The sequence below is a fragment of the Zalophus californianus genome, chromosome 3 (assembly GCF_009762305.2).
Source record: "Zalophus californianus isolate mZalCal1 chromosome 3, mZalCal1.pri.v2, whole genome shotgun sequence".
Taxonomy (NCBI): Eukaryota; Metazoa; Chordata; class Mammalia; order Carnivora; family Otariidae; genus Zalophus; species Zalophus californianus.
In genome coordinates this window covers 124,376,797-124,392,235 of record NC_045597.1, presented here as the reverse complement: position 1 = coordinate 124,392,235, position 15,439 = coordinate 124,376,797, and the positions used below count along the sequence as shown (strand labels likewise).

The window sequence follows — 15,439 nt, the reverse complement described above, 5'->3', positions numbered from 1 at the left end:
TAAACATTAAGGATTACTAAGTATCCAATGAAACCCTCCGATATGAAAGACCAGGATAACCGTCCCCCCAAAAAGGAACTTAAAGGAAATTTGGGGAAAATAGCTAACTACTACTCTCAAAGAGACCAAAAGACATCCATTCATAAAATAACAGGGTGCTTAGGAAATTGGAGTATAATAAAGAATTTGTGGACATTCAAAATGGGATACACTTTTTAAAAACTGTGATACAATGAAATGAGTAATTCAACAATTATTGGGAATAAATTGAGGAAACCTCTCAGAAATAGAAACTACAACTTTAAAACAGAACTAACCAGGGGAATTATCATCTGACTCTAGCCATGATTAATAAAGAGAGAAGAAAGAAAACTACCAAAGAAATAAAAGAAACTTTCTAGAACTGAAGGATACAAATCTCCACATTAAAAGGGCTTGAGAGTACCCAGAAGGATCAAAGAAAAAAAGACCAACACTAAGCACAATTTATCATATTGAAATTTTAGAACACCAAAAATGAAGAGAAGATCCTGTACTGGCTTCTTAATTACAACTTTAAAAAATCTTAAGACAATGAAGCAATGCCTGTTGTACTGAGAAAAATGCTTACCCTTGAATTCCAATCAATTAAATGTGAGGTGGAGAATAGGACCCGTTTTCAGACATGCAAGATCTTTTAAAAAGATCAAAAAACAAGACAAATATCAAAGGAAGATAAATGAAGAGTATTGTCCTATGAAAATGAGAGTGTAAAAAATGAAAGAAACAAACATGGAACCCAGGAAACTGTTAAGAAAGAAAAGTCTAGACAAAGAACCCAAGAAATAGTTCCAAAGGTATATAGAAAGCATAGGATCCAGACCAGAGCAGGATTGCAGATAATGGAAGCAAAGCTCAGGGGGGAGGAAGGTGGGGCATATGGAAACTATTCTGGCATATATGGCACAGACCATGATACAACTGGGGAAGAAAAACTGCTAAGTACAAAAGAACAAACGGCAATTAAATTTTCTCCATTATCAGTTATTGTTCAAGAAAGGGGGTGTTTCGGGGTGCCTGGGTGGCTCAGTCCTTAAGCCTCTGCCTTCCGCTCAGGTCATGATCCCAGGGTCCTGGGATCGAGCCCCGCATAGGGCTCCCTGCTCAGCGGGAAGCCTGCTTCGCTTCTCCCTCTCCCACTCCCCCTGCTTGTGTTCTCACTGTGTATCTGTCAAATAAATAAATAAAATCTGAAAAAAAAAAAAGGAGTGTTTGGGTGAATATTAATTAGTTACAATAATGTAAACATAAGGTATTGAATCAACAGTTTTGCTACAAACATGCTGTAGGATGGAGGTGACTGGGGAAGTGAAGACAAGGGTAAATAAGGAAAATACATATGAAAAATTGCTAAACAGTATAAACATTCTTCAGAAATGTGAAGGCAGGGGTGCCTGGGTGGCTCAGTCGTTAAGCATCTGTCTTCGGCTCAGGTCATGATCCCAGGGTCCTGGGACCAAGCCCCACATCAGGCTCCCTGCTCAGCGGGAAGCCTGCTTCTCCCTCTTCCACTCCCCCTGCTTGTGTTCCCTCTCTTGCTGTGTCTCTCTGTCAAAAAATAAATAAAATCTTAAAAAAAAGAAATGTGAAGGTAAATCCCGGAACAGCTAAAAGTTGAAGGTAACTGCCTTTGGAAAGAGACTGGAAATGAAGGGTGGGGCAAAGTACTCCTCTTTTCCTTTTTAAAATAGGATGACCATATTTCCTGGTTTGTCCAGAATCTCCAGAAAAGTCGTAATTCCTGCTCATTTTCCCAGGACAATTATTAATAGTCCTTGGGTTGTCTCTTAAAAGTGACCTGGTTAAATCTTTTCTACCTTCTAGCTTTTTTTTTTTTTTTAAGATTTATTTATTTTAGAGAAAGAGAGCGAGCAAGCAGGGTCAGGGGCAGAGGGAGAGAGAATCCCAAAGCAGACACCCTACTGAGCAAAGCAAGATGCAGGGCTCTATACCAGGACCCTGAGATCATGACCTGAGCCAAAATCAAGAGTCAGTCGCCTAAACTACAAGCCATCCAGGCGCCCCTATCTTCAGCTTTTTATAAACCATTTACACTACATCCATATAAAATTTTATCAAAAATAATTAAGAACTGGACATTCAAAGAAGGTATACATTAGTAACAAGAATATCAATGGTTAAATACTGACATGCAAAAACCCATAAATGATTTAACAAGTAGCAGGTTCATTTTATTAAGATAGCTATAAAAATACTAAACAAAGGACTATTAAAAAAATACTGAACAAGGGACTATATTTGTGATGAGGATATTAACAGAAAGACAAAATGTTTTTTTTTTAAGAGATATAGGCCTACACATAGTTCTATAACAATTATACTTCTTAATCATACCTTATACTTAACTTTGTATTTATACTCAATTCTTACTTGCAGACTTACTTGCGGAATGAAACTAACCTAGTAGGAAATCTGCTCAAAACAAATCTCTTGGGAGAAGGCAAAGAGGCAGAGTCCTCTGAGATACAGAATTTATACTCTATGAAACTATTTTTGGCAACTCCTCTACATAAATTGATTGAATTCTGACAATGTAGGTGTTAACCAGAAAACTTACATAATTTGGTTGCATAAGTTGTAGGTCAAATGCACAGAAAAATGTAGAAAAAAATAAAACGTGCAGTCCTTGAAAGACTGCTACCAGACCACTTACAGAGTACTATGGAGGCATCTTTTCAAACCTAGATATTTAGTGTGTGCTAGGCACATTAATACTGAACATGATGATGAGAGGACGTTGAACGTAAGCACTGAGATAGTGACTATGAAGATGCAGTCAGGTAGAGAACAAACAAACCACACAAATAATCATGTAACTTAAATTGTTGTAAGTGCTGTAACAGAAAAGTATAAGCAAGAACAAACTATCAGAAAAAGGTATTTGAAGTTCAATACTTTTAACCAAGACTTAGAGTACAGCACAAAAAAGTTCCTAAGTACAATCTTTCCTCAATGGTCAGTATAATAGTCTCTCAGTTTTTCTAACATTGTACGTCTTTAAATCTAAATTTCTTTAGATTTGATTCCTGAGTTAGACAGCTGTTTGGTAATTAGATGAACATTACCACCAAGGGCTGGCTTCATAAATATGTCACACATGCAGAAGTACAAGATGCTACACTTGATTGAAAGCTCTGCTCCTGACATCTTGAAATTCTTGATACTTTCATCCTTGAACTTGTGTTTTGTTTTTTTGGGGGGGGGGAGTGGGGGAAAAGGGAGAGGGAGAGAGAGAATCTTAAGCAGCCTCCATGCTCAGTGCATGAGCCCAACTCATGAGCCGAAACCAAGAGTTGGACGCTTAACCAACTGAGCCACACAGGCACCCCTAAACCTGTGTTTTATAAGTCAGATAGGACAGTGGAGCATGAGCTTGAGCAGAACGGATGTGACTATTTGCCATGCCTTCCCACTCAAGTTGTATACAGCATTCATGATTGGTATGAAATTTCCACAGCATACTTAATTTATACTCTGTTTAAGCCTCATGCAAGTCCTAGGCATCACAAGTCCACCTGAATTATATGTTCATGTTTCTTACCAACATATCTGAATAAGCTGAGGTACTGCCAGCTCCAAGGGGCTGATTTTCCATTCTCCAGACTTGCTTTGAATGCAGAAAAAAGAAAATGAGCGACAAAAATATTTTTATCAATATTTGAAACTTTTAGGGAACTTTTCAGCTTTGGAAATGAGGTCACTTGGGTGAAGATTCTCTGGAGCAGATATTTAACTGCTAGTTTACCTAACCGGTTGTGATTTCACCCTGTTCAGTATACCCTCCTCTCACTTTGAGGCATTTTAATAATGACTGACATAAGCAACAGGAATGGAAAATAGATACATTCACACAAACTCTACAATTTATGTAGTCTGTTCATCTCATAAAGCTGTGACTTGTTAGCTACTAGGAAAATTGGCTTTCCCCCCCCCCAAAGGTAATTTCATTCTGCTGGGCTTCCTAAGAAACTCTCTGAAGAGCTCTTCAAAATAAGTTCATGTTTTCCAGTTACCTGCTGAACATTATAAAGGATCTTTAACAAAAAAAAAAGTTAACAGCACAATGCAAATCTATTCTGTGGAAATAATCTTGCCTTAAACCTTCTCTCAGTTCAGATTAAAAAGCCTAAAGAAATTCTGTATCATCACCTGACATGTAAAATTCTGTAATTCTGTGCCTGATCTTATCTGCAAATTATCAAGAACTCAAAATCACATGTTAAATGCAACTGAGAAACTCTCTCACAACTCACACTGGAATACAAACAAATTAAAATTGAATTTTACAATGTTTTCAGCAAGACTTTACTTGGATTACCAGAGCCACTCTGGGTAAACCAACAAAGTCAGTCTCTAATAATACCATGCTTGGCTCTATCTAAAGTGAACTCACATTTTCATCTTTTGTATTTCATTCTACTAGTAATGGTGCCACTTCCAATCAAATTCTTTTTTTCTAGTACCTTACTAGAAAGGAAGTCTAAATTCTTTGGCCCAGCATCCAGAACTCTAACCTACTATTTCCACCTAATTTCCAATTGCCACCAAAAAACCAAACCAAACCAAACCAAACAAACAAAAAAACCCCTAAAAGTTACTGAGTACTTTTGGGGTGCCTGGGTGGCTCAGTCGTTAAGCGTCTGCCTTCGGCTCAGGTCATGATCCCAGGGTCCTGGGATCAAGCCCCACATCGGGCTTCCTGCTCAGCGAGATGTCTGCTTCTCCCTCTCCACTCCCCCTGCTTGTGTTCCTGCTGTTGCTGTGTCTCTCTGTGTCAAATAAATAAGTAAAATCTTAAAAAAAAAAAAAGTTACTGAGTACTTTCAATATACCAGGTAGGGTGCTAAATTCTAGAAATATAATAATAAAACCTATCTCCTGAAACTCATATTTCAGGGGTAGAGGGAGTGGAATAAAAATAAGTACAAAAATAACTGTGATACAAGTATAATAGCAGAGATATACAAAATGCTATAGAAGAGAATCTGAAGTTCCTGATAGATTACTCAAAGCAATCCTTCCTCAAAACAATGAAAAATGTTAGATTAAAATATAAAAAGCATCCTCTTAAAAGCAATGGAGGCCTGACAAGACAATTAAGGATATGTAATGAAAAGAATGTAATGAAGGGAAAATGGGATTCCAAGAGATATGAAAACACAAAAGCGATTTCCACCCTGGGAACATTTGTAATTTCTAGAAAACTTAAATTTTCATTTTACCAGTCCTGTGGAAGAAATCAAAGCCCAGAATATGCATAAGGCATGGTTATGTGGATACTGATTTTACTAGTCTCCCAACTTGTCTCTGCTTGATTTTCAAGCAAAATAAAACAAATAAAATTGGGCTTAAATATTCCCTCACTGCTTAATGCATAGAAAAATATAAGAGAACATCACTCCAATTCCTAACATAACAAGAATGAGCCAGATAATCTATTAAATCACTTTTCTCAAGTGCACCAGAGCTGAGGCTACGAGTTGAACAACAAAGAATGGGTGAGCCCCTCCACAAGAAGAAATAAAACAAAGGTGGCCACAAAAAGGCTGATAAGAAACAGCTGAAATTTATCAAATTCTTAAATATCTAAAAATAAATATCTGCTAGTGTGAGACAGTTTAGAAACTCTGGGAGCCTCGACACAAGGTGAGTCTTTTGCAAAAACCTCCACTGAGAGCTCCTAAGAAAGAATGAGGACAAACAGGAGAGCTGAAAGTCTCATTCTCTATAGTTATGACCATGCAGAGCCTGCCTATGCTTAAGAGAGAACTTGAAGGTCATCCATGCTCCAGATCCTACAGGAGTACAAGGTGGGATTGGTTGTGGCTAGGAAAGGGGGTATGAAACCCACTTCCAGGACAGATCCTACACCAATACAAGGCAAAGGTCTGTGGCCACTTGCAGGGCTATGAAACCTGCTTGTCCAAGATCTCCCATCAATACAAGGCAGAGATCAGTTGCTTTTGGGGTGCAGGAGGGTTGGGGGGCATGGCAGGGGTCTGCATGCACACTGGACTCTAGGAGGCAGGAAGAAGAACAGAAATTTTGAGACAGCCCACCTCTGAGGACCAGGCACAGAGAGCCTGACTGACTAGAGAAAGATATACAGAACTAAGAACACCCCCTTTTACCATGAGCTTTGCTTCAAATAAGAAACAAAGGCAGCCTACTGCTGAGAGAGTTACAACCTGAGAGAGAGAGAGACTCTTTATGATACAGATGTGCAGGGCCTGCAGGAAGTTGAGGATAGTGAAAGAATACTAAAAGAAATCCTCCAGTACCCCAGCCCTCACACCAAGCACTATGTAATAGCAGTCTACTACTGAAAAACTCTGAAGGTAAAGTGATGATAAAGTTCAAGCCTGGCTCAACTACAGACTAAACCAACTCAACCCATCACACCAACAGTCTGACAGAAGTAGAGTATGTCCATATCCAGGCTTAAATATTATCTCAATTTCCACTTTTTTTTTAACTTACAATGCTGGGCATTTAACCAAAAATTACAAGACACAAAAATAAAAGGAAAAAAAATTAACCCACTGCCAAGAGGTATGAGTCAGCAAAACCAGATGAATATGGCCCCAATGTTAGCAAAGTGGAAAACTGATGCATTTAACGATAAAGTAAGCAAAACTGAAGAACTACACAAATAGGCTAAAAGAAAATTATCCAGAATGAAGCATGGAAAAACAGACGACAATAAATATAGAAGAGAGTGTTTAAGAGACACCGAAAGAGGAGTGAGGAAATGTGTACATTTAGTTGGATTTACACAAGGAAAGGATCAGGGCAGAGAAAAATATTGAAGAAATACTGGCTGAAATTTTTTCAAAACTGACAAAAGGATCAGAGTCAGGAAGCCCAACAAGAATAATTACCAAAGAGATTTAGCAATTACACCAATTTCTAGATCAGACACTCACACCACACTGAAAACTGTATTTAAAAACAACAAAAACCTGAAAATGCCAAGGGAGCACTGACTGGGAATAGCCAAAAGTTCCAGATGAAAGACTTCAGAGGAGGTAACATCTGAGTTGACCTTTGAAGAATAAAAATAGGAGACAATGAAAAAGTGAACTGAAAAGCTTCTGGCAGTATCAGAAAACTCTTAAGACCAAGGGAGTTTTACCTATTTCCCTACTTAGGGAAAAGGTTTCTTTGAGCACTACCACAAATTGTTTACCAACTATGACTTGGACTCCTGATTACCAAATTTAGAAAGCTTATTAATTCCTAAGATCAGAAAAATGACAGCATAATGTTAAAAGGTTTTTTGCTGATCCTACTTATAAAGGGATCTCTCAAATAACCTGTATCCTTTCCCATCACTCTCTAGACCACTCTGTTCCATTACTTACAATTAACAGTGTTATTCAGGATTGGTCAAGGAATCACACAGTAGTCATAAACCAAATAACTAGACTAACAAAAAAGGCCTCAGGCCCATCTACACTCACAAATAGTATGGCCCACACCTAAGACTTTCCCTTTATTAATTAATTAATAAAGATAAAAATAAATATGAAACTGAGGCCAGGCAAGATAAATTAAGCATTGCCCAATTTTTGGCACACCAGCCAATTTCTAACTATTTGCAGAAATGACAGTTAAGAACACAAGCTATGAGATCTGTCCTTTACTCGTTGTGACCCTAGGCTTAATTTCTCTAATATTTATTTGCCTACAAAATGGGGATAATAATAGTACCAACTTCCAAGGTATATTTTGAACTTTGCTGGCACATACTACGTATTCAGCAAATACTCGCTACTATTAAGCAATGCTATCACTATTAAAAAGTTTCATACAGCTTAGAAGACATTCTCTTGGCTTTTTCATTACTTGAAATTTATCTTTTTGTGCCTGGGTGGCTCAGTCAGTCGAGCATTCGACTCTTAATTTCGGCTTGGGTCATGATCTCAGGGTCCTGGAACTGAACCCCACATTGGGCTCTGCACTAAGCACGAAGTCTGCTTGTCCATCCCCCTCTGCCCTTGCTCTCTCTCCCTCCCTCTCTAAAATAAAATCTTTTAAAAAAAAGTGTCTTTAACACATGGTAAAAAGACTTTTTAAAGTCATTCAGATTTATTACAGGAAAATAATTACTATCTTAAAAAAAAAAACCTTGCCTATATAAGTATATGCACATATATTCCCAAATATTGGGAAAAATAAGCATTATTAACATTTTGTTATCTCTGGTTGGGTTGTTTTCTGCTTTATATTCAGTTTTCCAAAATTTCTTTAATGTACCTGGTCTTCCTTTTATAATTAAGGGAAACAGTTATTTGCAAATGAAGACATGTTTTTTAATAACTTCTAATAAAATCTATAAAGAACTTCTAAGAATAATTCCCTAAATTGCAGTACTACTGGTCTACCCTCTTTTAGTATCTACATACCACAAGAGAAATAAATACTAAGCTAAAATGTACTATTCTAGTAAATATTAAGTAGAAGATAAGGTTAAAATCTCTCACAGAATGTTTCAAGTACCTGAGTATGCCTTAAAAAATTTACTATAAAAAATTTCAAACGCTAGAGACAGTAGTAAACCTCCATGTACCAATCAACAGTCTCCAACAATCATCAACACCTGACTTACCTTATAGTCTATTTTACCATCCTCTATTTTAAAGAAAATCCCAATCATGACATCTTTAAAAGTGCCTGTACTTAAAACTATTCTAAGCAACTTGTGGTAAATTATAAAACATGGCTCCAAATCCCTCCCATCCAAGTACGCATACCTCTTTATACTGTGATGTTGCTGGAGGTAAAATCTGATTTTCCCCCTCTTGAATATGAGTCTTGTGACATTTACTTTGACGAAGAGAATGCAGTGTTAAGTGACATTATATGATCTGCAAGGCTGTAAAAGTCTTACAACTTCCACTTTCACTCTCTTGGAATGCTGTCTTGAGACTCCCATATCATTAGGCCACATGAAGCAAAGCCTAAATATGAACCAATACCAACTATCAGACATGCAAGTAATGCCATCTTGGACCTTCCAGTCTGAGAAATCCCATAGCTGAATGCTGGTACATGAGTGAACCCTGGCAAAACCAATGGAACTGTTCAACAGGTAGACAGAACTGTAATAGTAAACAGCAGTTTTAATCCACTAGGTTCTGAGGTGGTTTCCTATGCAGCAATAAAGTATCATAACTCATCCTAATTTTAATTTTGCTACAATTATTATTTACCCAGTTTCTATGAAAAATCTGATTCTATTTCAGGGTCTAATTTAGAATTTATCTTAAACATCTAGTGGAGTTCCAGTTAGTGAATTGTCAAGCGCACAATATTACTACACAATAAATTCATGGCATGAAGGCCAGAGTTATCACACAAAATACCTATGTACTTTAATAGCCACTAGTCTTCCGGAATTGCAAACATAATTCCATTATTTACCTCTATTTGGTATAGCCTTTTCTTTAAAAAATCTGCTTCTGAGGGAAAAAAATAGATATATATTTTAAATGGGAAATGCTAGTGTTTTGTTGATCCCAGAGAACCTGAAGATATGGAAGCTGTGCATGGTCACACCAAAAGTCCTCTAAAAAATTGCCTCTGGGTTTTTAGATGACAGCTATTTAAGATACAAAGATATACCCATGCCTTAAATAATAATTAGAAAAATGTCTAACATCTTCAAGAGAAAATATGACTATTAAGTCTACACTACTTTATAAGATAATCTGTTCTTCTCTGAAGTATATTTAATCTATAAATGTCAAGTTTCAATCTTCACTCGGAGGGGACACCTAATTTTAGGGTTTTTTTTCTGAAGGGTGAGAAACACATTACAATGGAGTGCAATCATCCCAGTGAAAGGTGAGAACCTAGCTTTAAGGTTCAAAATTTGCCCTCTTCTAAGGCTGTTGACAAAACTGGGTGTAGAACAGTAGGTGATTTCAAAACCAGATATTCAACTTCCGTAGTTTAACTGGTAGAGCCACTGAGAAATATATTTGAGAGCAAGAAAAACCAGTTTTGACCACGAGTTCAGACCAGAATAGAAAAGTTAAGATCAATGAAAATTAAACCCCAGCCAACTCTCAAATTAGAATTTTATACCCACCCTTGGGTTCATCTTACTATTAGCAACTCTAAAGATAGAGTTTCTATAATGATTTGTGAGAAGATAAATTATTTCATTACAACAGAATTTTGCTTTACTGATTTCAAAGAGCTCCTACAAGTAATTCAAAATCTTACTCATTTTACATTGTAATCCTACTGTGATCAGTTGTTAATCCTGTTACATTTAAGAGTTAAAAGGTTCATTAGTTCAGTTTAATTTGTTGGTTAAAAATAAGGTTTGATGCAAGCATTTCACCCTACATTCCACTTATACATTTCCCATTGTTCTTTATTATTGGCACTTAATTATCTGCAGTAACAGAAGGATGCTGTCAGTAAAGATAATCTAAAAATCATTTTTACTGGACTTAGGGACACAATAGCTCTCCATTCCCAACAGCATAGAGCACTTTCTAAAACAGCAGGTCTTTCATGTCACCTTCCATTCAATTTGTTGCAGCTATGGGAACAAATTGTCCATTCCTAAAACAAAATAGATACCATGACTCTGGAATTTCCTTATCAAACTGCTAGTCATCTTCACATCTCAGTTCAAGCAATACTTCCTGTAAAAAATTTCCCCAAAGATTAAACACCCCTCCTTTGTGCTCCCACAGTACTACTATGTTCTTAAATCAAGGCAACAGCGGTAGTTGTTTATACATTAGCCTCATGACTAAACTCTGAGTTGTGGAAGGCGGATGCTATGTCAAGCTCATTCTTGTAATGTGAAGCCCTGGTCTAGTAGCCAGAATACAACAAATAACAAATTATCAAAAATGTTATACATAACTTGGTAATTTTGCACTATTATTTTCCTAAAATAGTAAAACATGGGCAACTCTTGAACTTATGCGAGATGAAGAGTTGTATGAAATGGCTATGGAGCTCATTAAAAATTGGCTGTATGAGAGCCATGGATGACGTCTCAGTTGATTATGACATCTTCATGTAGAACATATGTGCATGTCTATATAAGGGAATCTTTGGGCTTTATCTTGGAAAGTAAGCTCTCTTGCCAGCATAGCAAAGAGTAATCACCTGTATTTAAGTAAGTAGAAATTTTTAATCATTCTTATTCAAGACATCTGACTCTCCATGCAACTTTGGAAAAAAGCCAAGACTATGCATACCCACATGCTTACATCTGTGGCATAATTTAGAGAGCAAAGGAAAAGTTGTAAAAAGTTCTTATCTAAAAACATTTGTAGTATGGAACTTACAGAAATACATTATTGGAGGGAAGGGGATATTACAGGCAGAGTAAAATTTTAAGGTTATTCTGATCAGAATATAAACACCTGGACTTCAGGTATCAATTTCAATTGTTTATATCCATTAAAAATTCACTCCCAAGAGTATTACATCCCCTAGGTGTTGACTACTACCGGCTACCTCATCTAATTTTATCCTCACCTCAACTCAAGGAAAACTGCTATGTTTCCAAGGAAAATCTGAAGAGGTTAAATAATTATGGCAAAATTAAGACTCAAAACCAGATCTTCTGACTCTAATGCCTCATACACAACTGTTTCACAAGAGGCTGTAGAGCTGTAAATGAAATACTGACCCCCATTCCTGAATCAAAATGTTTATCTCATGAAAAAAAATCTAGTTACACCATGTGCCTTGTTAACAAAAGTATATCGTTTGGTTTTTAAATCAAAAATTCATTTTTAACCTTACTTTAGCTCTAGATAGAAAGGAGAGAAGGGACTACCGGGAGGTTTAAAATAATTTACAAAAAGAACTAAAAAGTCCTACAAAATTAAAAAAAAAAATCTTACTAAATTCAATTTCACTTTGGCACATTTACTCTCAGTAGTGCCAAACGACACTAGTTGTGACGAATCCATTTCCAGGACAGATTTTCCCATTACTATCTACATGTGTACGTAGAAAAAAATAATAACTGTAGTATTTTATGGTGCTTCTTCGTACATGTTCATCTTCACTACGCAGTTCCATCAAGATGAGGGAAAATTCTACAACTGGTGCCTTCCATTATTTTCACTTCTTATGCCAACAGGTTTTATACATATATATATATATACCATCAACTATTTCTATTTGAAGAACAATTTCCCACGATAAAAAACAAATCCCGAAGTACCACGATATTCAAGAAATGGAGCGATCAATGAGCAAATCTTCACCGCAACTAAAGGGCTGGCAAAGACCCTTCAAATGGAGACCGGATTGGCGGAGTCCCAACCCTCTCCACCTTCTACACGGCGCTCACTAAATACTTCACTCGTGACACTCCCGGTCCGTAGAGATCCGGAGAATCCTCCTTACCCCCATCCAAGAAGAGGCCGCCGAAGGCCAAAGCAGGACCCAAGCCCCTCGCCCTCGCCGACCACAAGGAAGACGTACAATCTGCCTGTCTACCCGTCACAAACTCCACCACCAGACGAAGGGCCACCGGCGGAGGCCTGCGCCCGGCCGCCCTTCGTAACCGCCCCGCTCCTCCGCCCCGCTCCTCCGCCCCAACTAAAGACGAGGGAAGCAGTCTCCGCGTCCCCAGGCCTGCACTTCGTTTCCTCCCCTCCCCCACGCGGCCTTGGTTAGAACCAACTCCCCGAGAGGGAGAAGCCCGAGCGCCGCAGCTTATTACCCCTGCTCCCGAGCTGGCACTGAACAAGGCGCGTCCTGCTCGCAGCGACCACACCACCGCCTTCCTCCTCGGAGTTCTAGGCCCCTAACTGAGGAACAACAGTCCGCAGAGAAGCACAATGGCGCCCGCCCCTCTCCCGGATCCGGCGCAGAACCAGCCGCCACCGTTAAAGCCCCTCCCTTCTTCTCCTCCCCCCGCTTCACGGACTCCCCCCTCCCCCCCCCCCCGCCCCGACTTCTCGCGAGAGGGGCGGTCCTGCCGGAACCCGAGAGCTGCGGGCGGGCTCGACGTACCCTACCGCGGGGTGGTGCTCTGACTGCGGCAACCGTTGAAGGGCTGCCCCCGGGGAGGCAGCAAGGCGCCACTGGTAAGCAGCTGCGGCTGGTCGGCTGGCGGGCTGGCGTCTGGGCCAGCGAGGGTGCGGACGCCGGGAGCGGGGCGCTAGAGGCCCGGCCCTACTTGGCCTCCGTCGCCTGCCTGGCGAGAGGCTCTGATCCAGCCCTACCGCTCTCCGGCGCCTGAGTCCCCGCCATAGGCTCTTGCCCCCTCCCGTAAACCTGCAGGACCCATTGCTTGAAATACTGCCCAGCTATTTTTTTTTCTTTTTCCTTTTCCTTTTTTTTTGGCCCTTGGTAAGTGGCGCAGCGAATGTTTATGGACTTGAATCAAGCACTGCCTCTTCCGACCTCCCCTCCTCCCGTTCCCTGCCCGCCCTGCTTGTGGTCTGCGAGCCCTCCCCTTTCAGGGTAGGGGCCGGTTTGTCCGGGACCGTACCTTCTTGGTGGTCATTAAGTCTTGGTGGTGATATACTTTTACAGTTATGCTTTTAAAATCGTGATACTGATCTTTGATAATGTAGCTACATATTTGGCAGTAAAAATTCACTTACAGGGAAGAAAATTGTGAGGTAAATGGTCTGGTGAAAATTAGGCGAAACTTTGAAAAACCTGTAGATGTGGTAAACTTAATACGTAAATGATTAGTAAAAAATAAAAAGGAGTAAGTTAGAGAAGAAAGCCACAATTTATGTGGATTTAGATATTACGTGGATCCAGGTGATAATGTGCGTATTTTGAATAATTTATCAAACATAAAAATTCTTTACCGGTAAAGATAAGTTTTTGAAACTTGTAGGCTTACTCACGGCACCTGATTTTTAAAGTGTCTTATTTTATTAGGTTTGAAGCAATGCATTGGATTCAAATAATTTCAATTAATGAAGTATGAGGTTTATATGTATTTTTTTGTCATTTCATCTGAAGGGAATGCACTATCACTTATCCCATTTCACTCTGGGAGATTAACAGATTGTCTATGCTTCTATTATAAATAAATTGTAAAATATTATAAATTTTAAAGATTTAAAGTTTATTATTTAAAGTTGGCAGGTAAATGCCAGTCTGTGTTTTTAGGATGTGAGTTAAAGAGCACCTGGTATGGGATACAGTGAACACATTACTTTAGAGGAAATTAATTTGGCCTTTTTAGGAAACACATTTTTTTTCTCAGCCTGTTTGAATATACCTCTAGCATTGTGGCTATTGATATACACACCTGAAGCACCAGATTGCATGAGTATAAATCCTCGTTCTGCCTCTTATCTTACTACCTTTCTTGTCTTGAGCAATTCCTTAATCTTGCTAAAATCTGTTTCTGTAAAATGGGGTTAATAACAATACCTGTATCCTATAGGATTGTTGAAAGGATTAAATGAGATAATGTATCAGTTCCTGGAACATTGTAAGCATTCCCTAACTTACCTATTGTATTCCATATCTAAACCACTGCTAATACTGTGTTTCTGGGGCTTAATATTTTATAGGTCCCTTAAACATCTTCTCAAGTATTTTCTACGCTAAGAGGAATGACTGCACCATTTTCCTGAGCTATGGCAGTCAGACTTGGTAGCAGTAACTTCTCTACAGAACCCCCAAACCTGGCAAGAATGGTTCAGATTTTGGCAGATTATGGCTTCATCCCCACCCAGAACTGATGATATCAGCAGAGGTGAGTGTGGCTCCAATTTTCTATGCTAAACATACCTTCCAGACTCTAATTTCTTAGTGATGCTAGTAATTGGGTAAAGATCGCTGATAACTATGTTTTTATTCCTTAAGAATGGTTATTGTTTTTTTAAAATGCCTTCTCTGATTTGAGTTTCCATGTAACTATCAATATCAACAAATCATTGAGATTTTCCTATGTTAAAGACAATTTGATAGGAATTGTGGATACAGATGGGTTACAGTGGACACTATATTTTTCTGAACTAAAAATCAGTACAAAATGATTTGACAGGCAAAATTTTTGAATTCAGAACTGTTTGACTAATTTAGGTTCCATAATTTTATTTTTTGCACAAAATTCTCCTAATTGACCTTCCTTTGCTAAATTTCTTGTCCTTATGACCAACTCTGACACATCTTTTTATATCTAAATATCTTGGTTCATCACTTGCCCACACCACTCCTATTAGTTTCCATTTCTGAACTTGGCTTCTTCTCTAAATTAGGCTCTTATTTACTATTATTAATTTCCCCCTTCTACTTTATAAATTTGTCATTTGGTCATGGTCATAACAGCTCTTTCCTCTTGTGGTTAAACATTTGTTCAACTATCTGATAGCTTAGAGATCTCTTTCAGATATTGAATTTAAAAGTTCCA

The 15,439-nt window shown here is 38.4% G+C and overlaps 1 protein-coding gene across 8 annotated transcripts in view; it reads right to left on the bottom strand.

Moving 5' to 3' along the window:
* MARCHF7 (membrane associated ring-CH-type finger 7) overlaps positions 1-12,929 on the bottom strand; it is a 51,242-nt gene extending 38,313 nt beyond the window's left edge. The window contains exons 1-3 of one of the 8 annotated variants that reach the window (XM_027589766.2): positions 12,776-12,922; positions 7,023-7,105; positions 3,602-3,667 (exon numbers count right to left, since the gene is read on the bottom strand). In XM_027589766.2, the coding sequence (XP_027445567.1) occupies positions 3,602-3,655 (54 nt within the window). In that variant the 5' untranslated portion in view covers positions 3,656-3,667; positions 7,023-7,105; positions 12,776-12,922. Of the gene's footprint in view, positions 1-3,601; positions 3,668-7,022; positions 7,106-12,412; positions 12,711-12,775 lie in introns of those variants that run through there. The other 7 variants (XM_027589767.2, XM_027589764.2, XR_003519152.2 and 4 more) reach the window with 7 other exon arrangements.
* Between the last annotated feature and the right edge of the window lie 2,510 nt (positions 12,930-15,439).